This window comes from Adiantum capillus-veneris, chromosome 8, assembly GCF_014529385.1.
Source record: "Adiantum capillus-veneris isolate H3 chromosome 8, ASM1452938v2, whole genome shotgun sequence".
NCBI lineage: Eukaryota > Viridiplantae > Streptophyta > Polypodiopsida > Polypodiales > Pteridaceae > Adiantum > Adiantum capillus-veneris.
The window spans coordinates 15,329,022-15,341,593 of record NC_140938.1 but is presented as its reverse complement, the minus strand read 5'-3'; the positions used below and the strand labels follow the sequence as shown (position 1 = coordinate 15,341,593).

The 12,572-nt window shown below is 46.6% G+C and overlaps 1 protein-coding gene across 1 annotated transcript in view; it reads right to left on the bottom strand.

The window, feature by feature from the left end:
* Positions 1 to 12,572, bottom strand: part of LOC147451716 (Trimeric LpxA-like enzyme) — a 105,152-nt gene that overhangs the window by 32,508 nt on the left and 60,072 nt on the right. The window contains exons 5-7 of the mRNA XM_086517612.1: positions 11,821 to 12,013; positions 11,429 to 11,691; positions 10,952 to 11,099 (exon numbers count right to left, since the gene is read on the bottom strand). Coding sequence (XP_086373738.1) covers positions 10,952 to 11,099; positions 11,429 to 11,691; positions 11,821 to 12,013 — 604 coding nt within the window. The remainder of the gene's footprint in view (positions 1 to 10,951; positions 11,100 to 11,428; positions 11,692 to 11,820; positions 12,014 to 12,572) is intronic.

Below are 12,572 nucleotides of genomic sequence, written 5' to 3'. Positions count from 1 at the left end.
GGATTGACAAGCAACCTGTTGACTGCGCAACTCTTCGAACAACACAATAGTCAAGTGATGCCTATTCTTCTCTTCATGCTTTGAATAGACTATCATGTCATCAAAGAATGTGCCAACGAACTTTTGATGTGGGCGGAAAATCCGTTCCATCATCCTATTGAACGTAGTAAGAGCATTTGTAAGACAAAATGGCATCACTAAGAACTCATACATACCAAATCTCGTCTAAACGCAGTCTTGTGCACATCCTCATGCTTGATACGAATGTGATGGTATCCACTCTTAAGGTCTATCCCGCTGAAAATTGCAACATCCTCTAAACGGTCAAGAACATCATCAATCCTTGGAATGGGAAACCTGTTCTTGATGGTATTCTTATTCAATGCACGGTAATCGATAGACATGCGCCAAGAACCATCCTTCTTCTGCACTAGAAGCACTGGGGAGCAAAAGGGTGAAGAACTAGGTTGAATCGGCCCTTTTTCTAACAGCTCCTCTACTTGGCTCATAATCTCTTTCTGCTAGGCCGCACTAACCTTGTATATTTGGTGGGCTACAACCTGGCACCAAATCTATCGCATGATCCTCAGGCCTCTCTAGCGGCAACCAAGACGGTAATGAGTCATAAAAACAGTCACTAAACTCTCGCAAAAATGCCGACTTTCTTTATCTAACACAGATAAATTTGACTAACAATTATTTGAAACATCACGTGCAAAAATCAAGTACGCAAAAAGATGATTCTTAATCACAGAAGTGATAGCCGAAGCTGATACAATAGGGACAAATTCCTCTTGAGCTTTACATTGAGGATATGAGTTTTGCCCCTATGCTGTAGGGTGTCCTTTTTGTTGAAAACATCCAACACTCTATGTACACGGAACATCCACGGGATTCCCAACAACGCGTCGCACCCTTCTTGTGGCATGATATAAAATTCATCTGTGTCCACATACGACTTGATATGCAGACGCAGCTTTCCAATGATCGGAGTAATGCACTCTGAGTGGCCACGACATGCCAAACCTACCTCTGTTGCGTACCCCACCTCTTCAACTTTGATACTCAACTTGATAGCCAACTCTCGTGAGATAAAGTTTGCCTTAGCACGTGGATCAAAGAAAATATGTGTTGTTTAATCTCTAACTTTACCCCACGCTGTGCATAACTCACTGGCATCCGAGATCGGTTTATTAATCCCACCATGTCTGGCACTAAACCTATCACGTGCACATATAGACCTATGTGCATGTGGACAAGCTATAACTCCTATTTCTAAGATTTAGGACAGCCTAGGAAGTGTTCCCGCACCCTTGTGAGATTGTATGCAAGACGTGCATGTCAAGGCACTTAAGAGGAGTTGCATACCCTCTGATTTCACATGAGCACAGCCCATGTCTACTAGGTGTAGGCATTGGTGTGCATGTCCAGGCACTCTAGAGTAGTTGCATACCCTCTGCTTTCACATGAGCACAACCCATGTCTACTATGTGTAGGCATTGGTGAGCGTTCTCATTATACCAAGCCAAGATAAAACTGCATGCGATGCACCGCTTATTAATAGTTCCTCAAACTTATTAATAAGTGACATTTTAGCATCTTTATCAAGGTCATGGGGACTCAGCCTAGCACTGCTCGACCAAGCATGAGATCCCTATATAAGTGACACTTCTCAGGCAAGTCAAAACCAGCAGGAAGTATTCTCAGCACCCGCAGTACAAGGACCCAGCAGACCAGCATTTTTCTCAGTCTCAGTTCAGCGTTTTCAGCCCTCAGTGTTTCCTATCATCAGCAGCAGAGCAATTTCAGCGTCTGTCATCAGTAGCAGATTTCAGCCAGTATCTCCAGCGTTTTCGCCATCAGTAAGAGTGATTTTAGCCCTCATTACCTAGCGTTTTTTAGCCATCCAGACTTCTTCGCCAGTAGACTGTAGACTTAGCTGAGTACCTTAGTGTTTCAGCATCCAGCCTTTAGCCTCCCAGAACCAAGCATCTACCGCAAGTACCCATCAACAACTCAGCATTTAGGACCATTGTATCCACATTTGACATAGTACCCAGAGCTAGATTGATGCGCAGATTACACGAGATGGGAGTACCCACAGAGCTTATTTGGGGGGTCATGGCATTATACAGGTCAGTAGTGGGGCATGTACGCACCTCAGAGGGCCTATCTACAGCAGTTCACTCCACTATTGGAGTGAATCAATGTTGCCCGCTCTCTCCTGCTCTATTTGGTATGTATGTGGATGAGGTTTCTAACTACATTGAGAGGGATGGTGATAGAGGTGCACAGCTGGCAGGGACATGGATTCCACTATTGTTATATACTGATGATATTGTGTTGATCTCTCACTCTCCGGAGGGGATGCAACGTCTTTGCATAGGTTCGCCCATGAAAGTGATTTGTTTGTCAACCTTGGTAAAACCAAGGTCATGGTATTTAATACCACCCCACAGTGGATCAGGAGGTCAATGCCCGCATTCACATACAGCCAGGAGACAGTGGAGTATACAGATGCTTACACTTACCTTGGAGTGGTTTCAGTGGACCAGCATTTTCATTGAGGAGAGCAGCAGAGACTAGGCTGACCAGAGCCCACGCAGCATTGGGTGGATTGGAGAGGATGTGTTCACATGTTCAGTTTCAGGAGCCACGGACGAAGCTCTGGCTCTTTGACACTTTGGTGGCTTCTGCATTGCTCTATGGAGCTGAGATTTGGGGACCTTCATTGGCCCATCACGGGAGCACAGGTCGCACTAATGGATGGGGGGACATGGAGAAGCCACTAGTCTCTATGATCTCGCGGCTCATTAGAGCCAAGACTTTAGTACCACGTGCCATTATCCGGGCAGAGCTAGCTGCCCCCCCACTAGTGGTGGAGGCGCTCACCAGATCTGTCTCCTTCATACACCGCCTGTGGGAACTTCCCAGAGACAAATATGCCCGCCTTACACTTGATTCCTCTCGACAGTTAGCCATGCAGGGAGATATAGCATGTTGGTATGGGAAGATGACATCATGGTTTCAGGCGCATGGGTTCAACATAGACAGATTGCCCCCCTTCCAATACTCACTGGATGCACCCTCTCTGACTCTTACACATCCGAGATCACTAGGCTCATCTGCCAGGACCTGACTCAGCTAGACAACAGGAGGACATGGATACAGCCAGCACGAGTTGCGCACGAAGATAGCTTTCTACACAGAGCATCTTCTCCACCTTACGGAGGACGGTTTTGTGACGAGGCCCAGATACATGGACACCCACTTGTCTCATGGGATACGATATGCTATTGGCCAGATACGCACATCTTCACACCAGCTGCGGTCGAGACTGGGACATACAGTGGAGTACCGACAAAGGCCAAGACATGCCTCCTGTGTGACATGGAGCCTGAGACAGAGTTGTACTACACTTGCCACTACCCCGCCTACTACGAGATACGTGGCCGCTTCCACTGCTTGTTCAGAGAGGGCTTCGGACCACTCTCCAGAGTCATGTGATACGAGGATCAGAGATGCTTGGGTCTGTTTTTGCTCGAGCTGCGCAGACACAGAGAGAGCCTGATGAGGGAAGAGACTAGCCAGTCTCAGAGACGGATCACAGACTTCTTTAGAGCAGACACTGGACACCTCGAGGAGCTACTACCACAGGAGAGCTCGTCGCCTCACACCAGATGCACACTGATCTGCCGAGCGACCGAGCTAGGGAGATCCAGACGCCCACAACTGCGGAGGACTACACAACATCGACGGAGGCTGCATCAGAGGATTTGGATCACTTTGGCTTGACATGCACGACGCTCGATCAGGCTATTGATCTTGGAGGAGATTGATGAGATCCGTCGGCGACCGATGCTGGATCTTTTGTGATTTAGCTATCCCACCTTGCTACTTAGCTCACACCTAGCAGTTTAGGATTCCATAGTATTTTATTTTGTCATTTTTGTTACTCTGACCTTGTATCAGATCCACCAGATTGTAACTTTCTCGTCTCATAGGTCACTTTGGCCTTTTGAAGACGTTAATATAACATTTCATTTCATTTCATCTCTCTCTCTCTCTCTCTCTCTCTCTCTCTCTCTCTCTCTCTCTCTCTCTCTCTCTCTCTCTCTCTCTCTCTCTCTCTCTCTCTCTCTCTCTCTCTCTGATTGGCCATTTTGAATGGCCTACAAAGATTTTCGACAGTTGGATAGCTTTCCACACCGACATGGTGCCAGCACAGTGGATTATGTTATGGCCCAGCCAGGTCTCATTCCATTCTTTCGAGATTTCATGGTGGGCACTAGGCCAGATGGAGTAGCAATTGATCATGCTATCTTGTCCTTCACCTTGACGTTTCAGTTCAGCACAGCTCCATTAGGAGAGGTCCCTACACACATCCGGTATACCTTCACGAGGGAGACGGACTCTGTGTATATGGATGAGATATACAAGAAGCTATGCACCCAAGAGCCAGGACGGCCACTAGATGAACTCACTCAGATACTAACAGAGACGCTCCATGATGCAGCATCCGAAGCATACCCCCACAACCAGCCTACACGGAGACGATCTGGAAAAATGCCCCAGAACAATTGGTATGATGAGGAGTGTAGAGAGATGAGGATCAAGTTACAGAGGGAAGTGCTCATGGGTATTACCACACATAGACAATCACGGATTATCTTTCGCCGCCTAGTGCGACGAAAGAAAAGGGCTTATTTATCCCAGCTAGAGCAAGATCTGTATCTATAAGTCAGGACTCGAGCGAAGCATGGAGGCTATTCCACCAACATTCACCACCACCAGCGGTCACCTCCACCGAGACATGGGGGGAATGTGCCACATCTCTCTACACAGCACCAGGACAACCACCTCTACCGGACCCACTAGAGACATGCCCGGAGACATGTTCTTTCTTTACTGCCTAGAGGGTAAGGAAAGCTATTGACAGGATGAAGACAAGGAGAACACATGATCATGATGTTCTGGTAGCAAAGCACTTCATCCATGCCAAGGATATGCTCGCAGAGCTCCTGGCTATGATGTTTAATCGAGCCATGTATGAAGGCTTCCCTGAGACTTGGAGTATGTCCACGATTGTGCCTATTTTTAAGTCAGGAGATCCCATGATTCCCGGGAATTATCGCACCATCATGGTTGGGCACACATTAGCTAGGTTGTATGCATCCATTCTTGAACAAGAGCTGAGTAGATGGGCAGAGCGAGAGGGCATAAGAGCACCAGGGCAAGCAGGTTTCAGGAGGGGTTTCTCCACTCTTGACCAGATTCTGACACTCAAAGCTATTATTGAGGAGGGTAGACACCATGGCAAGAGGATCTATTGTTGCTGTGTGGATTTCCGCAAAGCTTTCGACACAGTGCCGAGAGCCAGACTCATACGCAGATTACAGGACATGGGTGTGCCTACAGAGCTGATTTGGGGGATTCTGGCTCTATACAGGACAGTGATAGGGCGGGTACGCACCACTGAGGGAATGTCGGACATGGTCCTCTCCAATATTGGAGTAAAGCAAGGATGCCCCCTTTTTGGGATGTATGTGGATGAGTTTTCGGACTATGTAGAGCGTCAGGGGGACAGGGGGGCTCAACTAGCAGGGACATGGATTCACCTGTTACTATATGCTGATGATATTGTGTTGATCTCTGACTCACCAGAGGGGATGCAACGTCACTTGGATGCTCTGCATACATTTGCTCGTGACAACGGATTGTCTGTCAATCTGGGGAAAACCAAGGTTATGGTGTTCAACCCACACCACAGTGGGTCAGGAGGTCGGCACCCACATTTTGTATGGCCAGGAGACTGTGGAGTACACAGATGCATATACTTATCTTAGGGTAGTCTTCGATGGACCGGTGTTTTCACTAAGGAGAGCATCAGAGACTAGACTGACGAGAGCATATGCAGCTTTGGGAGGACTGGAGAGGATGTGTTCGTAGGTTCAGTTTCAGGAACCGCGAACAAAGCTTTGGCTTTTTGACACTCTAGTGACTCCAGCTATGCTCTATGGAGTTCAGGAATGGGGACCCTCAGTAGACCACCATGGGAGATCTGGCAACACAAATGGATGGAGATGTATGGAGAGGCCTCTAGTCTCTATGATCGCTCGGATGATTCGGGCTAAGGCCTCAGTACCACATGAGATTATCCGAGCCGAGCTAGCCCCCCCCCCCCCCCCCCCCCCCCCCCCCCCCCCCCCTCGTGGTGGAGGCGTTGACGAGATCAATTTTTTTGATGCACGGTCTATGGGATCTCCCCAAGGACAGATACGCTCGGCTTGCCTTGGAGTCATCTCGACAACTAGCTCTACAAGGCGATACAGCATGTTGGTATGGACAAATGACAGCATGGTTTCAGTCGCATGGTCTCAAGATGGATAGATTACCTCCGCTTCAATACTCTCTGGATGCACCCTCCCTGTCTCTCACACGGACAGAGATCACCAGACTCATACGTCAGGATCTGATTCAGCTAAATACCAGGAGCACATGGATACAACCGACACAGGAGTTGGGCACGAAAATGGCCTTCTACAGAGAGCATCTTCTCCAACTCACGGAGGACGGCTTTGTGACTAAGCTTGCATACATGGACACACACTTATCTCATGGGATAAGATGCGCTATTGGACAGATACGCACATCCTCACATCAGCTCCAAATCGAGACTGGCCGATTTTGAGGGGTGCCGGCAGGAGCTAGGATATGTCACCTATGCAACTTACAGCCAGAGACAGAGCTGCACTACACATGTCACTGCCCAGCATACTATGAGATACGGGGCCGCTTCCACTGCCTGTTCAAAGAAGGGTTTGGACCTTTTCTAGAGTCATGAGATACAAGGATCAGAGGTGTCTCGGATTGTTCCTACTAGAGCTACGCAAACTGAGGGAGAGCTTGCTGAGAACATCACAGGAAAGACAGTCTCAGAGACGAATCACAGATTTCTTTACACCAGCCACAGGAGAGCCAACGGAGCAGTCATTACAACAAATCTCAGAGCCTACTCATACTAGAGGTACACTACTTGATCGAGCCACGGAACTTGGCAAATCCAGATGTCCACGACCTCGGGGGGTCTCCCACTACAAACGAAGGCTACAACAAAAGATACAGATCACTCTAGCTCGACATGCAAGACGCCCTACCAGAGTACTGACCATGGAGGAGGTCGATGAGATCCAACAGCGACCAATGAGAAATTTCATCTGAACCCACAAACACCCCCCCCCCCCCCCACCAATTTCCTTTCTCCTTAGCGTCTTAGTGTTAGTTCTTTGTACCTTTGTAATTTCCGTACTCAGACATGGTATCAGATTCACCAATTGTAACTTTTTTTTGGTCTCATGGGCCATTTTGGCCTTTTGAAGACGTTAATATAACATTTCATTTCATTTCATTTCCATTATTGAGCAGCAGTTGAGTAACTGGGCAGAGGGTGAGGGTGTACGGGCAAAGGGACAGGCAGGTTTCAAGAGGGGTTTCTCCACTCTTGACCATATTCTGACACTCAGAGCTATCATTGAGGAGGGCAGGTCACATGGGAGACGGATTTATTGTAGCTTTGTGGATTTCCGCAAAGCATTTGACATGGTACCGAGAGCTCGACTGATGCGCAGACTGCAGGAGATGGGGGTGCCCACAATGTTGATTTGGGGGATTATGGCTTTATACAGATCAGTGATGGGACATGTACGCACCCCAGAGGGGATATCTGACTTAGTTCACTCCACTATCGGGGTGAAACAGGGTTGCCCATTGTCTCCTACTCTATTTGGTATGTTTGTTGATGAGGTGTCTGATTACATTGACAGAGAGGGTGATAGAGGTGCCCAGCTGGCAGGGACGTGGATCCCATTGTTGTTATATGCTGATGATATTGTCTTGATCTCTGACTCACCAGAGGGTATGCAGCGACAGTTGGATGCATTACACAGTTTTGCAGAGGATAGTGGATTGTCTGTAAACCTTGGTAAAACCAAGGTCATGGTGTTTAACACCACACCGCAGTGGATCAGGAGATCGGCACCGACCTTCACGTATGGTCAAGAGATTGTGGAGTATACAGATGCATACACTTACCTTGGGATAGTCTTCACTGGGCCGAGGTTTTCTTTGGGAAGAGCAGCAAAGACTAGACTGACCAGAGCTTATGCGGCCTTGGGAGGCTTGGAGAGGATGTGTTCGCAGGTTCAGTTCCAGGAACCTCGGACAAAGTTATGGCTCTTTGATACTTTAGTAGCCTCAGCTATGATGTATGGGGTACAGGTATGGGGACCTTCTGTAGGCCAGGATGGTTGGAGACGTATGGAGAGGCCCTTGGTATCTATGATCTCCCGATTGATTAGAGCCAAGGCCTCCGTACCTCACGCGATCATTCGAGCAGAGCTAGCTGCCCCCCCCATGGAGATTGAGGCGCTTACCAGATCAGTGTCCTTTGTGCACAGCCTATGGGATACTACTAGAGACAGATATGCTAGATTGGCCCTTGAGTCTTCCAGACAGTTAGCTCTACAGGGGGACACTTCATGCTGGTATGCACAGATGACTTCATGGTTTCAGACGCATGGCTTCACCATGGACAGGTTGCCCCCTTTCCAGTATTCTCTTCAGGCACCCTCGCTGTCTCTTACACGGGTGGAGATCACTAGACTCATTCGTCAGGACCTGATCCAGCTCGACACCAGGAGGACATGGATAGAGCCGCCTCAGGAGTTGAGCACGAAGATGGCTTTCTATAGAGAGCATCTTCTCCACCTCACAGGAGATGGGTTTGTGATTCGACCCAGCTACATGGACACACATATGTCTCATGGTTTGCGTTGTGCCATTGGTCAGATACGCACATCCTCACATCAGCTCGAGATTGAGACTGGTAGATTCAGAGGGATACCAGCAGACAGCAGGATATGCCGATTATGCCAGAGAGAGCCAGAGACAGAGTTGCACTACATATGTCATTGCACAGTGTTCTATGAGATACGGGGGCGTTTCCACTGCTTATTCAGAGAGGGTTTTGGTCCTCTATCTAGGGTCATGAGTTATGAGGATCAGAGATGTCTTGGACTATATCTACTTGAGTTACACAGGTATAGAGACACTTTACTGGGGAGAGCTAGAGAGAGGCAGTCCCAGAGACACATTACAGATTTCTTTTCACTAGATATGGGACAGCCAGAGGAGCAGCCACCACTGCAGAGCTCGTCCCACACTCATTCGACCACTACTGGCACTCTCATCGACCGAGCATTGGAGCTACAGAGATACAGACGACCGCGACTGAGGAGAGGAGCTACACAGCATCGACGGAGACTACAACAGAAGATTCGAGCCATACTCTCTCGACATCCAGAGTGCAGATGAGGATGGATCCTCACCATTTCTTCCATCTTTGTTTCACACACTGTTACATCCAGTTTACCGGGTGACTATTGTATCAGCTGCTACACCCACGTAGTTTTAGATTGTAGTAGTAGTAGTAGTATTTTGTTCCACTTCTAGTTCTTTTCTAGTTCTTTTGTACCCAGACATGGTATTAGATTCACTATTTTGTAACTGATTGGTCTCATAGGTCATTTTGGCCTTTTGAAGACGTTAATATAACATTTCATTTCATTTCATTTCTCTCTCTCTCTCTCTCTCTCTCTCTCTCTCTCTCTCTCTCTCTCTCTCTCTCTCTCTCTCTCTCTCTCAACCTTCACTCACAGTGTCATTCTCTTTCTCTTTTCTCTCTAGTCTTTGCACATCGCTCAATAAGTAAAAGGAACTATCTCATTGAGTAAAAGGAACCTTGAGTACGCACTGAGCATTCACCATCAATCACTTCCACTGCACATTACATTGGTATCAGAGCTCTTTGCCAGTGTTCGGTATCACCACTCAAGAAAAGAACGTAGAGAATCTCTCTTAGATTTTTTCTCTGAAAAAAATCTTCGTGTCCCTACCCCCAACTTATTAGCCACTCCCACCCTTAGTCCATCGCGCATCGGGCGTGCTCCCCCCGGCATTCCCAGGTAACTATGGTGTATAGGCCCGCTCCCATCTGAGGGCCTCTCTCAATGTTCTAAAGCATGTTGTCTACTGCTGCTGCCTTGGGACCGTCGCAACCCTCTCCTGTCCCTAAGTTTGATAATAATGTCAACGCTTTGGCAGCCTGGCACACAAGCTAGCTTTAACCCTCATGGTTGAATTCTGGCTATGCTCCCCCAGTGCTCTAGGACTTGATTGCCCCTGTAACACCCTTCGCTCTGTCTCTGAAGTTCCACACCCCTCTCAGCAAGATAATCCATCATTTCTCATTGGTCACAAAACCCCTCTGAATAGTGGTTCATATCTCCCCCTAATCTTATAAATGTCCGGCACAGGCATATAGAATGCAATTTCCTGATGGCATAATCTGCAAGTGTGGTCTTCACATTTGTTCCCTGAGGTGCTCCTCATAGCATGTGCCAAGGATGCAGAGGAAGTTGAAGGTAATTTTGGTTGGGCATTGCATGTTCCTATGAAAGTAAGTAAGAGGATGAAGGGAACCACAAGAAGCGTGATTTTCAAGGAGACCTGAATCTCACTTAAAATATAAATATAATGATGCCATTCGCAAGGCAAAAATGTATAAGGGGATGGAAGGCGTTCTTGTAGAGCATATAGAAAAGTCTAAGGATATAGAATCCATTCTTGTAATAGATAGAAGACATTCTTGGCGTGGCAACAAAAAATACAGTAAAAGTGTCTTGTTGTCAAAGAATCCATCGTCTAGAGTGGCTAACTCACTTGATTCCAGCTATCTCCAGTTCCAATATCTCTTCTTGGTAGGCTTTCAGCATATATGAGATTAAAGTTGAAGCTTCATTTTATGATACGTTCCCAAAGCAATGGAGAAGAACAACATAAAAGAAACAGACTGTAAAGCTGTCATTGGTTTTACTAGGACTGACAAAATTACCTTCAATAACCTTTTGAGGACTTTCTGTGGTACTACTTGCAGCCTCTACGTATTCAAGTTCTTCATCACTACTGTCCTCTTCTGTGGGTTGAGCAATAAGAGAGATCTTGGAATAAGATGGCACAGAGAAATTTTGTCCAATGACAACCTAAAAAAGTATGAAAATGAGTTTGATCAGACTGCATGTTTTAATGGGCATGTTTCTTGTTTAACTAACGGCCACAGTTTGATGAGCGGAAAGGGAAAGTATGCTTTAGTTGTGCAGTCGAAAGACAAAAGAAGAGTCACTAGCTACCATCCAAGAACTAGAAATGGGTGTGCTATTCCCAGAGAGAAGAGACACCAAGTCAAACATAAAAGTCACTAGCCCCTAGTTCCAAGACCAGAAATATGTCTGCTTTGTTTGGAGCTTTCTTACCATAACAACACGAGACAGACCCCAGACCTTATAACAAAATGGTGTGGAAATTTTCTTACATTGAAGGATAAAACAGCACCCGGCTCAACTCTTGTTCCAGCTTTCACAACACAACCATCACAAATGATCGCGGACTGTATGACTACATTGTCATGAATAGTAACATTGTTCCACACGTAGCTTCCCTCGATAATAACATTTCTGCCAATCACACAGTTGCGCCCGATTACTGAGTTTGAAAAGACACAATTTTCCTCGACAGATGTCCCTTCACCGAGCACAGTTGAAGGACCGATTCGGGCAGATCGAGGTAACAACACACCTGACCAGATAAAGAAACTCAAAAATAAACACATCGCCCCATATCAGAACTCGGCAGCAAGCACTCACACAGCATTATTAAATGAAAAATTAATAGTAAGACAGCAAAGAATTAATAACAACAATTTACCATTTTCTCTATAGACATTGCAGCGCTCAATCTTTAGTCCAACATTGTTACCAGCAAACCGAATGTCTGGCACAATAGGATATGTCCACCTGTGAATTATGTCCTTGCTTACAGAGTCATATGACCTTAGATTGTCAACGCGCGCTGCATATTCTCCATAGATTTCATATGTGAATATCTTGTTTCCAGATATCTTAAAGACAAAAACAGAAAGAGGTCAGAGAGATCGGTAAACTTAATAGGGTATCTCGTTTCTACCATTTTAGTGTACATGAAAGAAAACAGAACATCAAAAGCTCTGGCTGTGCTACGAAAGCAAAACCTAGAAGAAGTTTTCTAATGTAGTTATCTTCATATTGTGCCATGAGTACAGCAAGAGGAATATCATCTCGAACAAAACTGTTAAGACGAAACAAGCAATGGGTAAACCATCAGGCTTTGGAAAGGACGGGGGTGGTACTGATGCTATCTGAGATACTTGTCTGCCTCAACCCTCTGAGTCTTCTTCTTGTTGCTCTTTTCTTCTAGCTTTCTTTACATCACTTGTTTCCCTTACGAAGTAACTGAAGAAGAAAAGCTTGCAGGCTATGTACAGCAGAGGTGGAGAGAAACAATATCCTCAGAGCTCAATGAAAAAGACTCTTCAAAAAATATCCCCTCCGTGTACCATAGGGAGAAAGAAATCGAGGAGGATTCTTCACAAGAAAGGAATGAAGAATAACCCGAAGAGTGGGGATGTATACACCATCAGA